Source organism: Protopterus annectens, chromosome 2.part1 (genome assembly GCF_019279795.1).
Source record: "Protopterus annectens isolate FY-2018-M chromosome 2.part1, PAN1.0, whole genome shotgun sequence".
Taxonomy (NCBI): domain Eukaryota; kingdom Metazoa; phylum Chordata; order Ceratodontiformes; family Protopteridae; genus Protopterus; species Protopterus annectens.
The window spans coordinates 669,064,934-669,087,395 of NC_056729.1; the positions used below are offsets into that span (position 1 = coordinate 669,064,934).

At 42.6% G+C, this 22,462-nt stretch overlaps 1 protein-coding gene across 1 annotated transcript in view; it reads right to left on the reverse strand.

Annotated features, from left to right (window-relative positions):
- The window catches only part of PCM1 (pericentriolar material 1), a gene marked incomplete at its 5' end in the record, with an annotated part of 3,258,627 nt that overhangs the window by 208,444 nt on the left and 3,027,721 nt on the right, over positions 1-22,462 (reverse strand). The window contains one exon of the mRNA XM_044063494.1: positions 3,911-4,140. Coding sequence (XP_043919429.1) covers positions 3,911-4,140 — 230 coding nt within the window. The remainder of the gene's footprint in view (positions 1-3,910; positions 4,141-22,462) is intronic.

Below are 22,462 nucleotides of genomic sequence, written 5' to 3' on the forward strand. Positions count from 1 at the left end.
CGTCTGTTGTTATGGTTTGACTTGTATGAGGCTTGCTGAAAGGCAGACCTTTGATTAGCTGGCTTGCTTGAGCCCACCACAGAAATTCCTTTTGAAGGCATGGAATGAGTGGGATCAATGTTTCCAGGCTGTGGCTGTGTTGAGACCATAGACTTTTTAGATACCATTGTAGTTTCCTCATATGTAGCCTTGCGTGTGGGATCAGAAGAATGCAAGATGCCATGAAGCCCAGGGCCTGCAGGATTTTCCTTGCAGTCATCTGGGTGTTTGTTGCCAATTTTCTGAAGTATTCTGGTAGTTGTTTTTGTTTTTCTTTTGTCAGGAATGCCATCTGGGTGTTTGTGTCCAGTGTGGCACCCAGGAAAGGTATTTGTTGGGATGGTACGAGACTTGATTTCTGAATATTGACTGTGTATCCCAAGGCCTGTAGTAGGTGAATGACACAGTCCAAGTTTTTTAACAAGTCTTGTTGGCTGTCCGCTTGTATAAGGCAGTCGTCCAGGTAAGGGTATATTTGTATCACCTGAAGTCTGCAATGTGCAATTACTGATGCCAGGCATTTCGTGAACACTCAGGGCGCAGTAGATAAGCCAAAGGGCAATGCTGAGAATTGATAATGCTCTGAGCGTGCAAGAAATCTGAGGTATCTTCTGCAACTTTGTCTGATTGGGACATGCAGATATGCCTCCTTGAGGTCCAGAATTACCAGCCAAGACCCCTTGCCCAGCATGGGAAGGAGTTGCTGTAAAGTCAGCATTTTGAATTTTGGCACAATAAGGTAAGTATTCAGAGCGGACAAGTCCAGAATGGGTCTCCATTGGTTTTCTTTTCTTGGAACAAGGAACAGTCTTGAATAAAATCCTTGGCCTTGTTCTGCAGAAGGAACCTTTTCTATTGCTCTTATTTGAAGCAGGTTCGTTATTTGTTTGAGTGCCTCTGCCCTTTGATTTGGTGGCAGGTTTGGCCTGCCATGTCTTGTTGGTAGTGTATGAAAATGGAATCTGTATCCTTTGTCTATTATGTCCAGTATCCATTTGTCCTTTGTAATATTGTGCCAATTTTGTGAGAATAAAGATAATTTTCCGCCCAAAGGTGCTTCTAATTGAGCCCTGGATGGCGGAGTCAAAGTCAAGTCATTGAGAATGAGCCTGTGGATCAGTGGAAGGTCCTGCCCCACCTCTCTGGTTCGGAGGCTGCCATTGACGTCCTCTGTAGGAGCCTCGAGTTTGCCATCTACCTCTGCCACGTCTGTTTTTGCCTCTTTGAAATTTGTCTGTGTCTGGAAAGGACCAATGCTTAGAAGGCCAATTCCTGCTGAATCTTGGAGGCTGTACCCAAATCTTTTACTGTTTGCACTGATTTTGTCTTTTCCTCTATTTTCTTTAAAACCTCTTGTGCAGTAGCACCAAATAGCTTATGTTTCTCTAGTGGTGCATCCAAAAGCTTTATTTTCACATGGTCTGGCAATGTTTGTTCCTTTAACCAAGCATGTCTGCGTATGACCGCACCTGTCATTGCTGCTCTACATGAAGCTTCCAATGCATCATATCCACACTGAAGGAAATGGTTGCTAACCTGCTGAGTATTATGAACCAATTCCTGTAACCCCTTTCAATCTAATGGTTCAGGGGAAGCCAATTTCTTTTGCAAGTCATCCAACATGTATTCCTGATACTGAATCATATGAAATTGACTATTTAATGCTCGCATAGAATGGGTGGAAGATGTATATACTTTCTTGCCCCACCTTTCTAAAGCCCTAGAATCTCTTTCAGAAGGAAGTGGATTCTTAGCAGTAGTGGAGGAAACCCCTTTAGGCCCCTGAGAAATAGTTTCAGGGTCAGCAGTATGGCCCTTGTACAAAAATTGATGTGTGTCTGGGACCATGTAGTACCTGTCTGGCTTGACAGGCGCAGGGGGGAGGGAGTCAGGGGAAACACTAGATTCTAAGTACACATCATCTAAAACATTTAAAACTGGAGGAATAGCTAAGGGTCTATGCTGAGGTAGCTTTAAAAATTCCCTTAACCTTTTCCTAGAATCTGAGTATTCTTGGCCTTGCCATTTGAAGTGTTCCCTCATGGAGTGAAGTGTTTCTCCAAAGGAAAATTCCTCAGGAGGGGAAGCAGAAGGAATGGATTCCTCCGCATCAGAATCCTCGTAGGCAGGGAAGGCCTCCTCCTGGTAGTCAGAATGTGCAGAATCACCTGAGGCCTCATCGGAGGACTGGGGATCTACCTGCTCAACCCTAGGCCTCTTGACAGAAGGCGACTGAGAGCCTCTTTCTGCATGAGGCTGAGAACCCTTAATTAAAGAAATAAGGTCCTCAGCTAAGCTTAAAATTTGAGAACCAGAAGTGGATCCCAGAGAAACAGATCTTGGAGGGAGAGACTTAGCCTGTTTGGCAGCCTTAGCATGTGTGTAGGCCTTAATGGACACAGACACTGGAGGCCTGGCAGCCCCGCATGCTGGAGTAGTCTTATCCACAGAAATGGTGTCAGAAATATCCTGGGCTACGGTCTCAGAGGGGAGAACAGAAACCGGCACCGAGCTGGCCTCCAGTACCAAAGTAACCGGTGGGGCGGTGTCGTCGGTCTGTAGCGGTTGTGAAACCGGCTCAGAAGAGACCGAGACACTCGCGGTAGGCCTAAGCGTGGTGTCGGCCGATACCGCGGACCGCGTGTGTCGATCCTTCTCCTTCCGTTTTTTAGGTAAATGTGCTGTTAGAAGCTCCGATGGCATGATATAACAGAAATCTTCCCCAAAATAATCCTGTGCAAACTCTGACCGACGCCTAAGAGTGCATCTATTGAAAGAAGCACAGGCTGTACAGGCCGAGACGTTGTGTTCTGGGCCTAGGCAGGGTAAGCAGTAAGAGTGGAAATCCTTATGAGGTATTTGTTTCCCACAAGTTAAACAATTATTAACTTTTACAGTTTTATCTGACATCGGCTGAGGCAAGAAAAGGTCCCCAACGGGGTACTTAGCTTTTTTGAAGACTTAGTAGCTGAAAACACAGGAGCTGGTCAACCGGCACTTGTGAACTGCTTCTGCTTCGGGCGCTGCGCGGCAAGAAAGACTGAAGAAGATGGCGCTCTGACGTCGGGGAAGGGGCGACATCAGCCGACGCCGGACCCAGACTTTGGAATCCGGCCGACCGAAGGGCTGCCTGAGGCAGGACAACCCATATGTCAGGACTGCAGTTGCATCCTTGAAGGACATCTAGTAATTTAGGTAAACAAAAAGCAGAGTTGCAGCCACTACAAGGGGAGCACTACTATCAAATGACACATGGTTAAAACTCTACGAGCTGAATGCAGTCCAAAAGTGAGAAGAGAAAATCTGAATGTGAACTCCTTGACTATGAACATTAAAAAAAAAACACGTGTGAAATAAGTGTTCATGCTGACAGGAGTGCTGCACGTGTAGAGGGATAAATGCCTACACGAACATTACTTTATTAAGTAGGCATCATACTGAAAGCAGAAAATTCCATTATAAGACTTATTAGATAATGCTCAATGAATTATAAACTTATGTTATTGCAAGTAGAAATATCAAGAACCTCCTTTGTACAAGTAACTAAGAGTATGAAACAATATAATGAACTTATACAAGCCGAACAGATGTTCAATTTATGTGATGACAACCCAAAACCATACTATTAAGTCTGAGTTGCTGAAGATCAATGCTTCTCACAAATAGAAATTATTCTGGTAAATACCAAGGACTCTGCTTGCTTAAAAATCACAATCAAAAAAGCATACTAATTTTCTAGTGCATCCTAAATGCCCAACAAGTTATCCATATTCACTAGCACCGTTGACTTTAAAAGAATCTAATGTCATGACTAGTAGCATTTATAAGATTTCAGCAGGTTTTCAGTATAGCAAAACTACTTAATACTTACAAATTCATTAACCAATACTGGTGAGTTGGTGTCAGGACTACCAGTCAAAGAGCTTTCAGGAGTTATTGTGGATGATTTGTTTTCGGCTTGCATATCGTCTGCTACACCAGACTGTCCTCCTCCAATACATGGTAAAGCGACAGTCTCATTTTCGGTAACCACCACAGCAATGACAGCTGCATCTTCATTTTTCTTCGACTCCATCAATTCAGGGAGGACTTCACTTTCATCTAAAACAGCAACACATCATTTTGACTCAAACTGCATCACACACATTTACAAAATTAAGTTTTTAAAAAACATGAGTTCCATTTCATTTATGTTAACGGAACTCTGAAATGGAATGATTTGCATTCACTGAGTTCAGTAATAAAAATACTGAAAATCCAATGTACTACAAAAATTATGAATACAGGAAAATACCTAAAGCTAAGTCAACTGCATCTGCGGGCTCGGACATGTGAAGATAACACTGTAGGTCTTCAAATACACAAATTTAGAGAAGATAAAGCAAGCTGCAAACAAGAGTTATGTACCACTAAATAACTCCAACTATCCCCCAACAACAGATTGGATTTTTTTGCTAAACTTTTCTAGATGCAGTCCAGCTTTGTAGCACAGAACATAAGGAAAAAGCAGTGATTATAACCAAAATAATCAAAGTTTGAGTATCGCCTTGGCCAACGGAAGAGTTGGTTGTTGGGGAGGGAGTGGGAGTAAGTGGCAAACGTCATCTTGCCCAGTTTACAGGGAGGAAGAGATGGTTCAAAAGTCAACAGTTGATCTAATGATGCTGACCTGATGTTGAGGATGACACAGGATTGGTATTCCAAATGGATGACAATAGCACCCAGAAATACATGTGGGAACAATCATATGTCAGGGGGAAGGCACTGGATGTCCCATAGTGACAGTGTCTATATGTTAGCCATCTACAGGTGGTGGTAGGGATCATAGGAGATTAATATGCTACCGACCTGGTCGTCATTTTAAGCCTAGCCGTTTCATCCCAATATAATATCATGAAAATGCTTTTCAATACCAAAGACTGCATTTAGTGATGACTGTTCCTGTCCAGGACAGTTGTGGGCACTATCCCCGTTAAGAATTTACAGTGCTCCATCCACTCATCCAGGTTCCTCTTGAACAGTGTTATAGAGGTGCTCTGTTTCACATGAATTGGTAGTCTGTTCCAAAGATGAGGCAGTCGCTGGGAGATAAATCTGTCCCTCCAGCACGTCCTATTTAATTTGCAGGCCATATTTAGATCCCTAGAATGGGTAGCCCTAATCCCGTTTATTTTACTTATTGCAGCAAGTTCATTAGGTTTGGGTCTTGGATTGCTCTGTAGGCCAGGCATAAGTCTCCCCTAAGTCGTCTATATGACAAGGAGTACAGCGACAGGGACTTTAGTCGGTCTATGTAAGGCACATGCTGAAGCCCCTTGATGATCTCTGTTAGAAACCTTTGAGGTTTGTCCAGCTACTGCAGGTGCTTTATACAGTAAGTGCTGAACGGGGCATTATACTCTACTATGGGCCGGATTAGTGATTAGTATAGAGGGGTCATAAACCTCTTTTGCTCTTGAGGCAATGCCTTTACTAATCAAGTGTGCTACATAGAAATCCTGCCTTACTACAGCAGACACGTGGTAGTCGAAATAAAGGCTGCAGTCAACTTGTGATCCCAGGTCCCTTACCCCTTTTGTGGGTACTAAGACCGTGACTAACACATCAGTCTTTGGTCTGTGTGAGACCTTCCTGGAGTATACTGACATCATTTGGGAATTCAAGGATTGCGCTTAGTTTGCAGCTTGGTCAGCCACAACCCCACAGTTTTGACTTGAACTTCTGAGAAACGCATACCAAACAGTACGGGGCCCAGCAATGACCCCTGTGGTACCCCACTGGTAAAAGGTCTGCTGGTTGATGAGGAGTTATCCACTTTGATAGTCCATGTTCAGTTTGTGAGACAGTTGGCAACCCATCTTACAACGAAGGTGCTTACACTCAGCTTGCTAAGTTTAGCGGTAATACCTGAATGCAGGACTTTGTTGAAAGGCTTTGCCAAGTCAAGTATGCTGTGTGCCTAGATTTGCCCTCGTCAAAGGCCCTGGTCACATTTTCAGAGTCGTCCACCAGATTTAACAGGCAGGATCTGCCCTTGACGAAGCCGAATTGGGTAGGATCCAGGGTTTGCAGGTCACCTATGTCTATTTATTAGGTCCATAATGATGCATTCCATGGCCTTACAGATGAGGCTTATGGGTCTGTAACTCCCTGGGTTTGTTGCTAGGCTACCTTTATGGAGGAGAATAACTGCTGCTGTTCTCCATTCCGTAGAAACAAAGCCTGTGGTGGCTACACTATGACTGAAAAGGTTTCTTAGTGGTGATGCTAGTTCATGTTTTAGCCTGTTCAGAAGACAGCCTGGGATGTTGTCTGGTCCCACAGATGGTGTGTCATTTTTGCTTTGGACAAGGCTTTGAGGAACTGCTCTTCATATATGTTGAGTTTGGGGGGGGGGGGGTTGTGATAAGTTAGAAGGGGATAAGGGAGTGAACTTCTTGCCAAACCTATCTGCTACAGGTTTGCTATCTCTATGGGGTCAGTCTGTGTGATACTGTTGGTCAGTAGTTCTCCACATGGTTGGGTCCTACCATTTAGTCTATGTACATAGCTGTAAAAGGCCTTATGGTTTTCCTTGGCTGTAGTTGCTAAGTTTCTCTCAATGCAGCCCTAAGAGGATTTGACAAGTTGTCTTATTTGCCTATTGAGGCTGAGTAGGGTGCTTTTCCATTGCTGGACCCTTGCCTTTGTTTTCTTGGAAAGCAACTTTTTGAGACTCCTGTAAAGTTTGTTGATGCTGGATGTCCACCATGACAGCTTGTTTTCACTTGGGGCTCTAGCTTTGATTCTTTCTGGTACAGCGGAGTTTATACACTTTTGTACAGGGCTTTAGTATAAGCTTCAGCGTAGTTACCACTTCCAACTTGGGGTGGGGCTTAGAATGCATTTATTGCTTTGTCTTGGAGGGCATAGTTTGCCTTGGTGAAGTTTTTCAGTCTGATTTCACTCAGAGTTCTGGTGTTAGTGCCAGCTCGAAGGGGACTGCTTTGTGGTCAGATTTAATAAATGAGTGTCCGAGAGTTGCGGCAGTGCATCTGTTTGACGTGTTAGTTGCTCTTGTCGAGGTATGCACAATTTGTTCCAGGGCATTTGAAGTAACAAAGTCAAGGAACTTTTGCCCTTGCGAGTTGGGGCAATGTAGGTTTCCCAGTTGGAGGAATAATTGAAATCCCCCATAACCAGAGTGTTTAGTAAAATTTGGATAGTCTCCAGTTTGGTCAGGTAGGCTTTGTGGGTGTCATGACCCATGGAGGGGAATCTATAACTGGCTATGACTTGAATGGGGGGGGGGGGTCCTTATCCACTGTAACCTGCACATGGATAACTCCATGGAGTTGTCCAGTCTAGTTAGACGGGATCTGAATTTATCTCTAATATAGACAGAAACAAATCCTCCTTTGGTTTTCACATGTTCATTTTGCAGTCTAAAGGTGTGGAAGGCACTGTAGCCTTCCAAGGCTGGGTTAGTCTCTGAGACCTTGAACTAGGTTTTACACACAGAAGCTCAAGTCCAAAGTTGGACAGGACCAGAGGGCCAAAGAACCCTAATGCCTGTCTGGATGATGGTCCCTGCAGACCTCTGTACCTCTGAGGAAGACCCCCCAGTAGTACAAGGAAAGAATGAGCTCAAGTCTAGTTGGAGTAGGCCTGGTGTTTGGCAGCCTTGAGGGTATAAATTATATACATGCATAAGCACACAGTGCCTGCATGCCTGTGTGTAAATATTGTGTGTGTGTGTGTGTCTTTATATATATATATATATATATATATATATATATATATATATATATATATATATATTTTGCAGAACTAATATCCACAAAATGGAAAATGAAGCCTAATATCCACAAAATGGAAAATGAAGCCTAAAACATCAATTATTTTTAGGTGCCCAAAGGGCTAAACTTTATTTTTTGTTTAAACTGTTTGAAATTTAACAGATTCCTACTGTACCAACTAATCAATAAGACTGCCCTCCTCCAGGAGTTCATGTCTGGGTTCATCCTCTCCATCAATAACAATCCAGCAACCATTCTCGTAAGACCCCAGGCTAAAGGTACATGCCCCTGGTGCTGTCATGTATCGTGATGTTAAATGCCAACTACATAAGAATGCCTAGCGTTTGGTCTATCATTTCATCCCAGGACACTAGTGAATACATTTTCCTGCAAATAAAGACATAATGATGAGTTGGCACCTACACTAATAAGCAGTTTAAAAATGTAATTATAACTACAAGGAACTTTAACAGCCAAGACTAGATAGTAAGACTGTCTATAAACCTCGGAGTGGTGGCAGGGTATTTGTAAGCAATCATGAAAGATCAAATCACAAATAACTGATATAGTAAAAGTATATCTGTTATACAAGACACTGGGGACGCACCAGCTGGACTGTATCCCAGGCAATAATTTACTTGATTGAAAGAGCTGAACAGCAGCCCAAGAAATAAGGTTTTAAAAGCACAGTCCTAACTCTTGCGGTATGCATATATTAAAGAAGCCTAATGCTTGGAGATGAAGATGAAACTAAACTACTTGGTGAAGATATACAATGAAGACCAAATAACCAAAGCCTAGATTTGTGCAACAGATGAACTGGTAAAGAAACTACTTTAAGCAGCTATGCATCTTGTGGAGTCAGTTTTGAGCACAGCATTTATCAACAGATGGGTAAGCTGCCGAATAGCAAAGGAAGGGGTTGGTAACACATTACAAAGGGAATGATTGGCAACTGCATATTTTCCTTCCTTCCTGAAGACACACATTGTCCGTTCTGTCTTCCTAAACCTATGCACTCATTTCATACAAATTGCAAGTTGTTGAACATCCAGAGTGTGAAGTGCTCTCTCTACCCTTAATTCTGCCCTGATAAAGAAAATATGACAATGAATCATCGTTTCAAAGATAATACGGAAACCAGGTGTGGGAGAAAACATTAGTCCTACAAGGCAATTAATTCCTAAGAAAGGCAACACACGTTTCCTTATACAAGGACATGATGCTCCAAGATCCCATAAGCAGAGCTCCACAGAGACCATGCTCTCCAAGAAATGAACTAAAATCACAATGTGTGTCTGCTTCAATGGTGGACAGATAAACCTGCCAATCAAACATCAGATTCTAGGGATTGTATGGGGCACTTAATAGATTCGAAGAAAGCTACTAGGCTATTGGCCCTGAGGCCCTTACAAGCCTAGCCAAGAATTTAGCCCATGTTCCAAGTCAGCACCCTATACCACTCTCCAAGCAGGGACACAGGTGAAATCCCAGGAGTGTATTTTCTGTTCCCCATCCAGTTAACCAGATTGCGCTTAAAAAGGGTTAATGAGGTACACTGCTTGACATGAATAGGGAGTCTATTCTGCAAAAGGGGAGTCTCTGGGGCACAAATCTGTCCCGCCAAGAAGTTCTACTGATATCACAGACCAGGTTGAGATTGCGTGTGCAGGTTACTCGAGTGGAGCTTGACTTGCAGCTATGCAGAAGTCCTATTAAGGTGGGGTCTGAGATTGTATGCACCTGTGTAGGGTAGGTGTTTGAGGGTCCTGGATTCTCCTGGTGTGGAACCTCTGTGGTCTCTCCAGCTGCTGCATGCGCTTTGCGAGGTACATGCCAAAGGGGTCGTTGTACTCCATAACTGGCCTTATAAGGGAAGAATACAGGGATCTTATGACCTATTTGTTCATGGATGAGATACCCTTAACTTATGAGGTAGGCCATGTAGAAAGCTTTCCGTACAACGGAAGCAACATGGTGGTCAAAAGTCAGGTTGCTATCAACCTGGGTGCTCAAATCCCTCACTACTGATTGTGTACTTAGGATGTTATTAATGTGATAATATGTGGGGACGTCACTCTCCCCAAAGGGGATGATGATGCATTATTTGGCATTCAGATTGATGCCATGTTTCTGGCACTAGTCATTTGTTTGAGTCAGACCCTCTTGGAGGAAGTCCACATCACTTTAGGAATTGATGACTGTGCCCAGCTTGCAGTCATCTGCAAACTTGGTCAGCCACAGCCCACTGGTTTTGGCCTGCACCTCAGAGGCCCCAAGACTGATCCCTGGGATATGCCGCTCATTACGGGTCTACTGTTTGAGGTGGATTTCCCTATTTTGATTAGGTGGGTTCTGTTAGTGAGCCAGTTGGCTACTCATCTGGTAACACATGGATTGATGTCTAGTTGAGAGAGTTTATCTACTATGTCCGTGTGGGGAATAGTGTCGAAGGCTTTGGCTGATGCAGGCAAATAACTGGTGCCAGAGCCATGGGCTTAAACTAAATCCCAAGAAATGCATACTATTATCCTTCAGGAAGTCATCCACACCTGGTAAGTATCATATTGACCAAACACCTCTTAAGAGTTGACCCAGTAGTCAGGGACTTGGGGACACAGACAGCAGTCTAGCTTTTGACCATCACATGTGTACAGTAGTGAGAAAATCATTCTGTGCTGTGTAACCTGTAAACAATGGTATGGCATCTAGTTTCAAGGTAGTCATTGTTTCACTATATTCGGCATTCATCAGGCCTATGACTGAGTACAGTGCCCCCTTTGGTATGTTCAATAACCAGGCGCATCCAACAATTGCAACGTCCAGAGGTTCTTCACTAAAAGAATAGGGCGTACGTAACATATCCTATGCAGACTGCTTCAAGGCCCTATCCCAGTATTCTGTCTCCTACAGACTGTTGATGGGAGATCTATGCCTACCATGCAAGGTATCATCAGACTTTGCCCTGATGGACCTCCTGCAGATCTGCAAAACAAAAACAGCACCAAAATTACCCATTCTGAAGACTTAAACCTTGCCTGTGTTAAAATAAAACATGCAGGTATGCATCTCAGAGACTACCCCTTCTCTGGAACATGTTTCCCCATCCATGTGAAGAAGAGTTCCTCCCTAACCCAGTTCAAGTTCAACTTGGACAACTGGATAGGGAGCAGGAAATTCATCCCTGGTTTGGCACTTATATCTCTAATGGACACAGGCAGGTAAGTGGTTCATCTCCCAAGCCCCTGTTTACAGTTAGCAAGGGTACAAGAACTTGTCAGAGATTTGGAATGCATGGCTAGATATAAGGACCTCATGGTCATCAGCCTAGGAAACATCTAGGAAGCACCATAAGACACCCTATTCAACCAAAGCCCGAGTACCAGCTTCATCCCTGACTAAGAGGACAGCCACTGTCATCCCTCTGCACAAAGGTGGAGTGTCCACCGATCCAGGAAATTATAGACCCATCAGCCTAACTAGCCTGATCTGCAAGGCCATGGAACGGATTATCATAGACCTCATTAACAAGGACATCGGCAACCTCCAAACACTCGATCCCACACAGTGTTTTCATCAAAGGGAGGTCATGCCTGTTAAATTTGGTCGACATCTTTGAGACAGCCACCAAAGCCATGGACGAGGGGAAGACGGTGTACACACCACCTACCTTGACCTGGCCAAAGCCTTCGATACTATTCCCCCACTCAGGTATAATAAACTATCAACTAGGCATCAGTCCATATGTTATAAGCAAAAACAAAAGACACTGGAACAAACCATGATAAAATCCACAATTTTTAATAAAAATAGAGGGTTAGCGCTTTCATGCCCAATAGCTAGGCACTTCAGACAAAATACAAAAACCACAGCAGATACATATAATGCAATCAATTATTCAATGAGGTAATTTACGTTCCCTAAGCAAAGGCTTTAAAGGAACATGTCCATTTAAACCAGGGCTCTTATGTGCTTGCAATAACACTATCCATTTAGTCTCTGTGTGCTCAATATTATTTAAATTCCCTCCACTCTCATTAACACTGAAACATTGTAAAACTAAAAGAATGGTCATTATTATTCTGAAAATGTTTAAACAAGGCACTAGTGAGATCTCTATGTCTAATACAGCCCAAATGTTCAAGTAAACAGTCTCTTAATGTTATCACCACAGAAGGTCACACTCTCGTTCTCAGATATACTGGAGGTCCTCACAGCTGAAAATGAGGCTGACGTACTTGCCTCAACAGTAGGGGGGTGGAAGTGAACCAACTGCATGCTCAGAAAGAATAGCACCACCTTCTACTTCATGAATATTCATACTGTCTGTAGTACGAGCCGGAACAGTAGTTTTTTCAGCCCTCTGTCCAACAGATATATCATCATTCTGACAACGTAGCCATACAAAAATATTACCAGTTTGAAAGTCAATAAAATCACGATTCAATTTTTTGTTTTTTAAAATTTTACGTTTACCTTCATACACAGAAACACCGGTAAAGATCTCATCCAGCCTGAGTCTATGCCTACCAGAATACATCTGGTATTCAATTCTTTAAGGAGGTCATCAATAGTCACACACAACTCATCCTCCATAGGTTTAAAGAAATTAATCAACAAACGCATGTAATTAAAATTAAGCTCAAGGTTCATTTCTTGCCACTTATGTAACAGTTCAGGAAAGGCAGTCCCATGGGTAGGCATCCTCAAAACCCGTAGCCCTCTAGGGACCACCTTAAAATGTAAGCAGGCTTAAAGATGTAAATGTTTCCCTTGATACCGTTTAAGATTAAAGAGCTTATTCTCAACTTCTTTAAGCTTGATGCCAAAATATACATCATCCAATTCAGTAGTTACATCATTACAGTCTTGCCCAAGTTCAACAAGAATGGAGGATTCTCTCCCACTTGTAACAGCCGTTGTAACCTGTTAGTAGAGGCAGAAGCTACAGGTCTATAGTTCAATTCTAATTGAAAATCTTCAGGCATGCCTGCCTGATACTACCAAACCACAAAGCAGTAATGAAAGAAACGAAGTATCAGGAACAGTGAAGTCCCAGTGCCAAAATTAATCCAATAAGCAAAAACAAAGGACACTGAACAAACAGTGATAAAATCCACAATTTTTAATAAAAATAGAAGGTTAGCGCTTTCATGCCCAATAGCTAGGCACTTCAGACAAAATACAAAAACCACAGCAGATATATATAATATGATCAACTGTTCAATGAGACAATTTACATTCCCTAAGCAAAGGCTTGAAAGGAACATGTCCATTTTAACTGGGGCTCTTATGTGCTTGCAATAACACTATCCATTTAGTCTCTGCTTTCTCAATATTATTTAAATTCCCTTCTCTCTCATTAACATCGAAACACTGTAAAACTAAAAAAACTAAAAGAATGGTTATTATTATTCTGAAAATGTTTAAACAAGGCACTAGTGGCATCTCTATCTAATACAGCCAAATGTTCAAATAAACGCTCTCTTAATATTCTGCAAGTTTTCCCCACATAAAAACTACTACATTGATTACACAAAGCAAGATAAACTAGATTTCTACTGGAGCAATCTGCATAAAACCTAGTTTTAAAAACAAAACGTGTAATAAGATGATGAAATTCTTTAGAAACAGAGATAAACTGACATGCTGCACAATTTCTGCAGGTAAAAGTACCTTTCCTATCAGAAAATACAGTATCATATTTCCTACCATAGCAAAGTTGTCTTTTTAAAGACATACCATTCTTAAAGCAAAGTGATGTGGACATCCTCCAAGGGGGTCTCACCCAAACAAATGACGGGTGCCAGAAACATGGCCTCAAATTGAATGCCAAAAAATGCATCATCATCCCCTTTGGGGAGAGTGACATCCCCACAAATTATCACATTAATAATGTCATAAACACACCGTCGTAAGGGACTTGGGCACCCAGGTTGATAGAAAACTGACTTTTTGATCACCATATTGCCTCCATTGTACAGAAAACTTTCTACATGGCCCACCTCATTAGCAAGGGTATCTTATCCAGGGACAAGGTGGTCATAACATTCCTGTATTCATCTCTTATAACACCTATTATTGAGTACAATGTCCCTTTCCGATGTACCTCAAAGCACATACAGCGGCTGGAGAGACCACAGAGATTCCTCACCAGTAGAATCCGGGCCTCAAACACCTACCCTACAAAGATAGGCTAAAAGCCCTGTCCCTCTACTCAGTTTCATACAGACTCCAAAGAGGTGACCTCTGTCTGCCATACAAAGCAATCTCAGACCCCGCCTTGATGGGACTGCTACATATCCACAAGTCAAGCTCCACTCAAGCAACTCATATGCATGACCTCAACCTGGTCTGTGATATCAACAGGATTTGTTGGCGGGACAGTTGTGTCCCAAAGATTCCCCCATCTGTGGAATAGACTCCCTCCCCACATCAGAGTACCTCACTATCCCCTTTTTAAGTGCAACCTGGATAATTAGATGGGAAACAGAAAATTCACTCCTGGGATTCCACCTGTGTCCCTGCTGGACAGGGGGGCTCTGGGTGCTGACTTGTTTAAACATGGGCTAAACTCTTGGCTAGGCTTATAAGGGCCTCAGGGCCAATAGCCTAGCAACCCTCCAATGATTCTATGACACTGCCGACCATGCAGTGGTTGTTGAGATCTTTGGCATAATTACAGTAGAGTTGATTATACAAACACTGATTATGAGAAATGTCAATTATCTGAACCAGCCTTCCACAGTATTTGGGTAGGAAAATTCATAAAGTCTGAATATGTAAACACTGTATGTATTCTCCTGGGCATGTTTTTTGAGCTTGTAGCCAGCTCGGGTGTGAAAAATGTTCTTTATTAATCACTGAACTGTTGAAAAGTGTATTCCTGCATGCAGAAAAAAAAACAAGATTTTAGAAGTTTTTTAATCTGGTTCAATTATATGCTTAATTATCCGAACAGTTTAATTATCCGAACTACCCCAAGTCCCATTTCATTCAGATAATTGACTCTCTACTGTATTAGACTGTTGGTTCTGAGAAGATGTAGCAGATTAGAAAGGGCAAGTATGGCCAGTGATAGAAATAAGGCAGACCTCCTCTTAGGAGGCTTAAAGGAGCTGGAGTACTAAAACCAATACTGAAAACTGCCTTAACATCTACAAATAAAGTCTACACTATAAATCTATTTACTGTTCTGTTATAATTTACATTTTTGGGGTGAATGACTAAACCCCAAAAGTATAAGATCTACTGGACACAAAAACAAGAAAAAAATGCTTCAGGCTTATCAAATGGTACATAAAAATCAGTATTTACAAAGATTATATATTGCATGCACTGAAGAAAGTATGGGCCGCCATTAAATTGATATCTGCAATAACGGGACTGCATACATATTGGCTGACCTCATCAGAGCCAAAGAAAGAAAGTTTTTAAACATGAGAAGTCTAATGTGACATTTTTTGCTTAGTTTAGCAGAAATGTTTCCGGATCAAGTGGGAAGGGAAATCAAACCAGAAAAATCAGAAAGCAACTGAATGTGCCAAAAAAAAAAAAAAAAAAACGAAAGAAAGAATACAAGGAAAAGGATTAGAGAAGGAAAAATTTGAAAAAATACAGAAACATGGTGGTAAGTACAGAGACCTCCTGGAACAAACTTGCACTGACCAAATTTTGATGCAGAAAGGTTTAAGCAGTGGGGAATTGAAACCAAAATATGAAAGACTAATAATGGTTTACAAAGTGTATTGAAAATATGGGAGAAACAGGCAAATGCAGGTTCTGTAAAATGGAAATGAAGAGAGTAGCATACCTTGTTTTGCGTGTGATACACTCATGGCAAAGGGCCTGTATACTGAAAAAAAACAGCAATGTGGCAAGGTGAATGTGCAAACATTTCAATACAGAGGCATCTGAGAAGCACTGGAAATATGAAGCACAAAGCATTACGGAGAATGATGAAGTCTATATCATACAGAATTACCCCTTTACCAACATTTCAAACCGATGCAAAAACAAAACAAAACAAGACAAAAGTAACATGGATCATTGAAATTGTTACACCCAGTGATCACAGTGTTCTTACAGTGACTCAAAGTCACAACATACCAGTTTTTACAAGCATAAATGAGAGCAATGTGGAAGAAAGGTACCAAAGACAGTTCCAGTAACTAGCAGGAGCAACAGGTCTAAAATAATTTACAATTATACTTAAACATGCTACCACTATATGTAACGCCATAAGAATTACAGGAGGGGGGGAATTCTGGGCAGATTGCAGGTGCTGAGAACAGCACTCTTCGCTAACATCAAAGACTGAAACAATACACATTTCATGAACTTTGATCATATCTTGACTTAGGGATATGGTCCATTCCCAGTCATGATATTAGAAACCCAAAACACATGGAGAAATTAAACCGTGAAGAGACAGAGAACAGGGATAGGGTTTTTAGTGTTTTGTGGTAGCTTAGATTGTATAGTCCAATCATCATTTTGGTCAAAAACCTTTTGAGATCTTTCATGTTGGTCAGGTGCTTTTCTAAGATGTATTCCAAAAAGCACCGCGTTGAAAGATACACTGAATAATGGAAGAGCAAAGAAGGACCAAGACAGCATTATACCTACAGTTGCTACTTCTACAGGTCAGCTTAACAAGGTAGTCAGACTTCCAAACCACAACAGAGACATGGTGACCAAAACAAAGAGAATTATCCACACAGGTACTCCAAGACCCAAATAACCAGATTCATTTTGAAAGTGATACCAGCAATGTGGTAACATGCGAGGTAACTACACTTCAATTTTCTGGTACCTAAAAAAAGCTTGTAGCTGACACATGGCACTAGTCTTGCCCAAACCCTGCTAGTATATCTGATTGCTCAAGGGAGATTTGATAATTGTACCCAGTTTATACTTGTAAGCATCTGCTTTCAGTTTTGAAAGGTAGACACCACTCTGTGGAACACCAGCAGTGACACTCCTCTAGCTAGAAAAGGAACCCATTATCTTAACAGTGCAGGCTCGTCACAGTCACTTGCCTATCTATCAAACTACCTATGGATTTAAGTTACATTTGGGACAGTTTATCTGCAGTAACAGCATGTGTAATGGTATCAAAGGATTTGGCAAATTCAAAGTAAGCACTATGGACCATCTATCCCTCATCCAGTGACTCAGTGACCCTTGTGAAGAAAGACTAGCTTTCGTAGGTGGAATCCACCTTTTTCAATGCAATACAATACAATACAATACCTGTGTCACTGTTCTTCAGCTCTGCAATTACTCACTACAAAACTGTACAAGAGATGCTTGTCAGACTACTAAGTCTATGATTTCCCAAGTCTGTCACAGGAGTGCCTTCCTGTAATGTTACCACCAATGCCATTCCCTAGTCACTCTGCAGGCACATAAACCATGGAGAGACTAACTGAAAAGGTCTGTGGGATTTGGCTAACAGGCGCTTAACAGTAACTATCAGATGGTCAGTGATATCCTTAGGCCTCGTGGAGCTACTATTGCTGGTTTTGGAAATATAACCTGGTCGAAGATAATGGAAGGGCCGTGATGTCTGGTAGCAGGGAATACATCTAGCTGGACTGGCAACATGAAAATTGGCTCTGAATTGGTGAGGATATTAGCAATAACATTGTGATAAATATGGGACACTCCAGTGTAAATACATTTGGTACAGTTACTGATAGCAGTTCTAAATCTCCTAATGCAAATTAAGAGCCTTGTGTAATCATTAAAGTTGGTGAGTTCATATTTGGCCTTGTACTTCTTAATGGCATGCTTGAGGGATTTACTTTTTTAGTTTTAAGCCCCTTTTATATTAGGGATCTAACTACAGACAGGTTGAATTTTCTCCATTTTACTGTAATGCTTGATTATAAGGGCATTCCACCAAATAGGCTTACTTCTGAATTTACCATTACTCATGGTGGATAGGAATGGACTCTTGATGCATATGACAATAAGGGAGTAGAATTCAGGGTATGCAAAGATTAGGTACTAACTTGCTTGGATAACCATCTGTAGGGGTCAACAAGGTTGGGATATAGGTTTACCCATACAGTGCAATGAAAAAGTATTTGCCCCCTTCCTGATTTCTTATTTTCTTGTATGTTTGTTACACTTAAATGTTTCAGATAATCAAACAAATGTAAATATTAGACAAAGATAACCTAAGTAAACACAAAATGCAGTTTTTAAGATGATTTTATTTACTAAGGTTCATAGGTAAGTACTAGGCTATCTGCCCGAGGGCATCTATATGCCTAGACAGAATGTGTTGGCTTTCACCACCTCCTTAGATTAGTTCCCTGTGCCTCTTGTCCAGCAGAGCCACTGCAGTCATCCCTGGGTTAAATTTTCCACTCAAGGTTTCTCTTCAAGAGTGTTAGTGAGGGGCTCTGCCTAATGTAGATTGGAATCCTGTTCCAAAGCATGGGGAGTCTCTGGGACAGGAATCTATCCCTCCAGCACATCCTGTTTATCGTTGTGGTGAGGTTTAGATTCCTAGAGCATGTGGCTCTTGGGGATTTGTTTTTTTTTTTAGGTGGAGCATGTCCATCAGTTCTGGGTTGGACATGGCCTTGTATGTCAGGCAGAGATCACCAATAAGTAAGCAGTATGCAACCGAGTACAGACGGAGTTTCTTCAGTCGGGCTATATAGGGCATCTGTTTGAGGCCAGTAATCGTCTTGGTGAGGTACTTCCATGGTCTTTCCAGCTGTTGCAGGTGTCTTGTAAGGTACATCCCAAATGGGGCGTTGTACTCTATGATGGGTCTGATGAGTGATGAGTAGAGGGGCACAATAACCTCTTTTGTTCTAGATGCGAACCCTTTTGTGATTAGGTGGGCCACACAGAAGGATTTTCTAACCACCTTGGCAATATGATTATCAAAGGAGAGATTACTATCTACTTGAGTCCCCAGATCCCTTATTACATCTTCTGTATTTAGGGGACTACCACGTATGTGGTAGTTCGCGGGTACTTTGTTTTTTTCAAGGGGATGACTATGCATTTTTTGGCATTTAGCTTGAGGCCATGGATTTTGACACCAGGTATCTGTCTCAGTGAGACCCTTCTGAAGGATGTCTGTATCAGCCGGAGAGCCAATTATGGCCCCCAGTTTGCAGTCATTTGAGAACTTGGTCAGCAATAGTCCTCCTGTGCTTGCCTGTACCTTTGAGAAGTATATACCGAACAGGAGGGGTCCCAGGACTGAGCCCTGGGGGACACCACTTGTAACCGGTTTAGATTCGGACCTAAAGCCTGCAACTCTCACATGTTGGTTCTATACGTGAGCCAATTGGCAACCCATCTCATGACATAGGGGTTTATGTTCAGGCTGGTGAGCTTGTCTATAATACCAGAATGGGGAATGGTGTTGAAAGCCTTTGCAAGGTCTAGGTAGGCTGTGTGGACCTCCTTTCCCTCGTCTAAAGCCTTGGTAACTGTCTCAAAGAAGTCCACCAGGTTTAGGAGGCATGATCTGCCCTTAAAGTCAAACTGGGTAGGGTCCAATGTTTGGAGGTTCCCAATGTCTCTGTTAATGAGTTCCATGAAGATGCGCTCCATAGCCTTGCAGACCAGGCTAGTCAGGCTTATAGGGCTATAGTTCCCGGGGCCCGCTGTGGCTCCACCTTTGTGGAGCGGGATAACTGTAGCTGTGCGCCACTCTATGGGTACGTAGCTTGTAGACAGGCTGAGTTTGAACAGTGTGTGTTTAGGTGAGGGGTTAGTTCATTTTGGAGCTTGTGTAAGACACAGCCTGGGACACCGTCCGGTCCCACTGAAGCTGTATTTTTGGCTTTGGATAGGGCTGTTTTTACCTGTGTGTCAGTGATTGCCAGGGCTCTACATTCTTCTGGTATGGTTATGGGCCCTTTAGGGGGTGAGAGTGGGGTGAAGTTTGCACTAAACCTGTCTGTCAGAATGTTAGCAACATCAGTCAGTTCAGTGTATTTTGTGCCATTCTGCACCAACTCAGAGCAGATCCGAGTGTTTCCACTTAGGTTCTTGACATTGCTAAAGAACACTTTGTGGTCATCTTTGGAGTCCTTGGCAATTTTTCTTTCAAAGCTAGCCTTAGATGATTTTATGAGGGATCGTAGTTTCTTGCTGATACTGATCAGGGATCTTTCCTTCTTGGGATTTTACTCTTTTCTGTACTAGTTTCCTCCTCCTATTGTATAGCTTGTTTATGGCAGGGGTCCACCAGACTGGTTTCCTTTTCTTGGAGGAGTGAGTCTTGGTTTTGCTTGGGATAGCACGATCCATGCATTCTTGCAGGTGCTCATAGAGTTCCTTTGTAAGGGATTCAGCAGCTTGGACAGCTTTGTCCTTTAGCATGGGGGCTGTGAACCTTTCCACCTTGGTCTTAAGTAACGTGAAGTTTGCTTTTGAAAAGTTTTTCACGGTGGCTTCCTTGATTGGGGCTGGGGGCGGAATGTGGATATCCAGAGTGATTAGTCTATAGTCTGATCTAACCAGTGAGGGGTTGACCTCCGGTGTAGAACACCAGTTGCTCATGTTGGTGATGACCAGGTCCAATATGTCACCTCTGGTGAGGGTGTTGACAAGTTGATCCAGGGCATTCGAGTTTATAAATTCTAGGAAGCATTGGGCAAGGGAGCTAGTACTTGAGTAGTTCTCCCAGTTAATGTTTGGGTAATTGAAATCGCCCAATATTAGGGTGTTTGGTAGGACCTTCATATTTTCCAGTGTCGCCAGAAATGCAGAATGGGGGTCCTGGGTCATGGTGGGTGAACTGTAGTAATCTACAATTTGAATTGCAGTTTTGCCTGTTGTTAGCTGCACATGGATGACCTCTGAGGCATTGCTACTAACCTGGAGGTGTGGGTATCCCTGATGAATATGGATACATGCCCGCCTTTTGTGTTTCGGTCCAGGTTCTGTGGCAGAAAAGTATGGTACGAGCTATAGCCTGGAAGTGCTGGGATGCTCTCTGGAGCCTTAAACCAGGTTTCTAATACTGCACAGATGTCGATGTTCTCCATACTGAGGAGTGCCTCAAGTGCATTTAGTTACTTGTGCTATTTACTGTGGTGGGTTTGTCTTTTGAGCTTTGCCTAAAAAAGGCACTATGGGGGCGGCAAAAGCCTTGGTCAGTATTTGAAAGCCTAAGGGTGACAGGTGGAAGCCATCTCTTGTGAAGCAAAGTGGCTTGTCGCGTATGTCATCCCAGGTGACAGATACTGGATCCCCTTTGAATGACACCAGAAACTTAGCCAATTATTGAAATTGATAATTTTTTCTTTATACTGTGGCATCATTCTTGGTGAGGGCAGGATGCTACTCAGGGTCACAGTCATACCGGCCTGGGCTACGTGATCAGAGAGCTCTTCCATGTCTCTTCCCATGTAGTCCAGGGAGGTATGTCTCAGGTCATTCACACGAACATGGACAAAGACAGAGTCATATTTGTACTTGTTCTGGAGCAACCTGAGTGCTTGTGTTATGTGGCGGATCCTGGCGCCCGACAGGCAGCTAACTGTAACCTTCTCCTTGTCCAACCTAGTTAGTGGGACATCAGTGTGCCTGACTATAGAGTCGCCTATTACTAGTGTGTTGGGTATGTTATTTTAACTTAAGGGCTGTGATTGTGTGGCACACAGATTATGTAAAGTATGTTTCATGGTTTGTGATTGAGTGTGAAGGTTGCTTGGGGTCTGCTTTGGGGGTCTCTGTTGCTTTTGCAGATTTTTATTTAGAGCCTTTGAGTATGTTTTTGTGTATTTATGTGTATTTGCCGGTGTTGGTTTAGTAGGTCTATGTGAGAATGGTGGTGTGTTGCAAGTATTTTCCTTCTCCTCTTCACTGTCAGTTCCAGTCTTGGGTTGAGAGAAAGCTTTGCCTCCAGTTTGGCTGTATAATTGCATCTCTCGCATGTGTTAGTGTTTGGTGGTAGGAGGAGAGGGTTTGTCTGTGTACATGAGGCAGTTGTAACATTGCCTCAAAATACCCAGATTCACCAGTTGGACTGGAGAGTACACCTGAAACTGCCCTTTGGACATGCCTGAATAGGTAAAGTGAGCTGTTTTACTGATTGGCTGGTAGGGATGAATACAGAGCCTTGTCCTTCTGGACAGTATAGGGGGGTCTAGTGCTAGGGTTAATTAGTGCTTGCTATGAGTTTTGAGCAAGTCCTGGGCTGTGAAATGAATGGTTTGAGTGCTTAAGTTGAAAGTTTGTCTAAACCTAGCTAACCGGCGCTACCTGGAGCGCAAAACCGAGCAAATGTGGTTTTTATAGCAGGGAAATGAAAGAGATGGAAATTTGCCCAAAATGGCCAATAAACTACTAACTTCTGGGCTACAGCAAACAAAGCACACAAATTTCAGAAAGAAACAGATCAAATAAGCAGGCACAATAAGCCTTTAACCAGAAACTCCCAGCTCAGAAGGGCAGAATCTAGCCTCTCCTCCCACGAGAGTGCAGACCACAAACATTCTTAATGTAAAATAACTGGCCTGAAGCCCAAGTGCTTAAATCAGAACTAATGCGCTTTTAGAACAGACAGTGAGCCTTCAATAAGCAATTCCCAACATAGAAGGATGTAAGCTACCTGTCCTGCCACAACAATGCAGTCCACAAACCTTCTTAATGTAAAA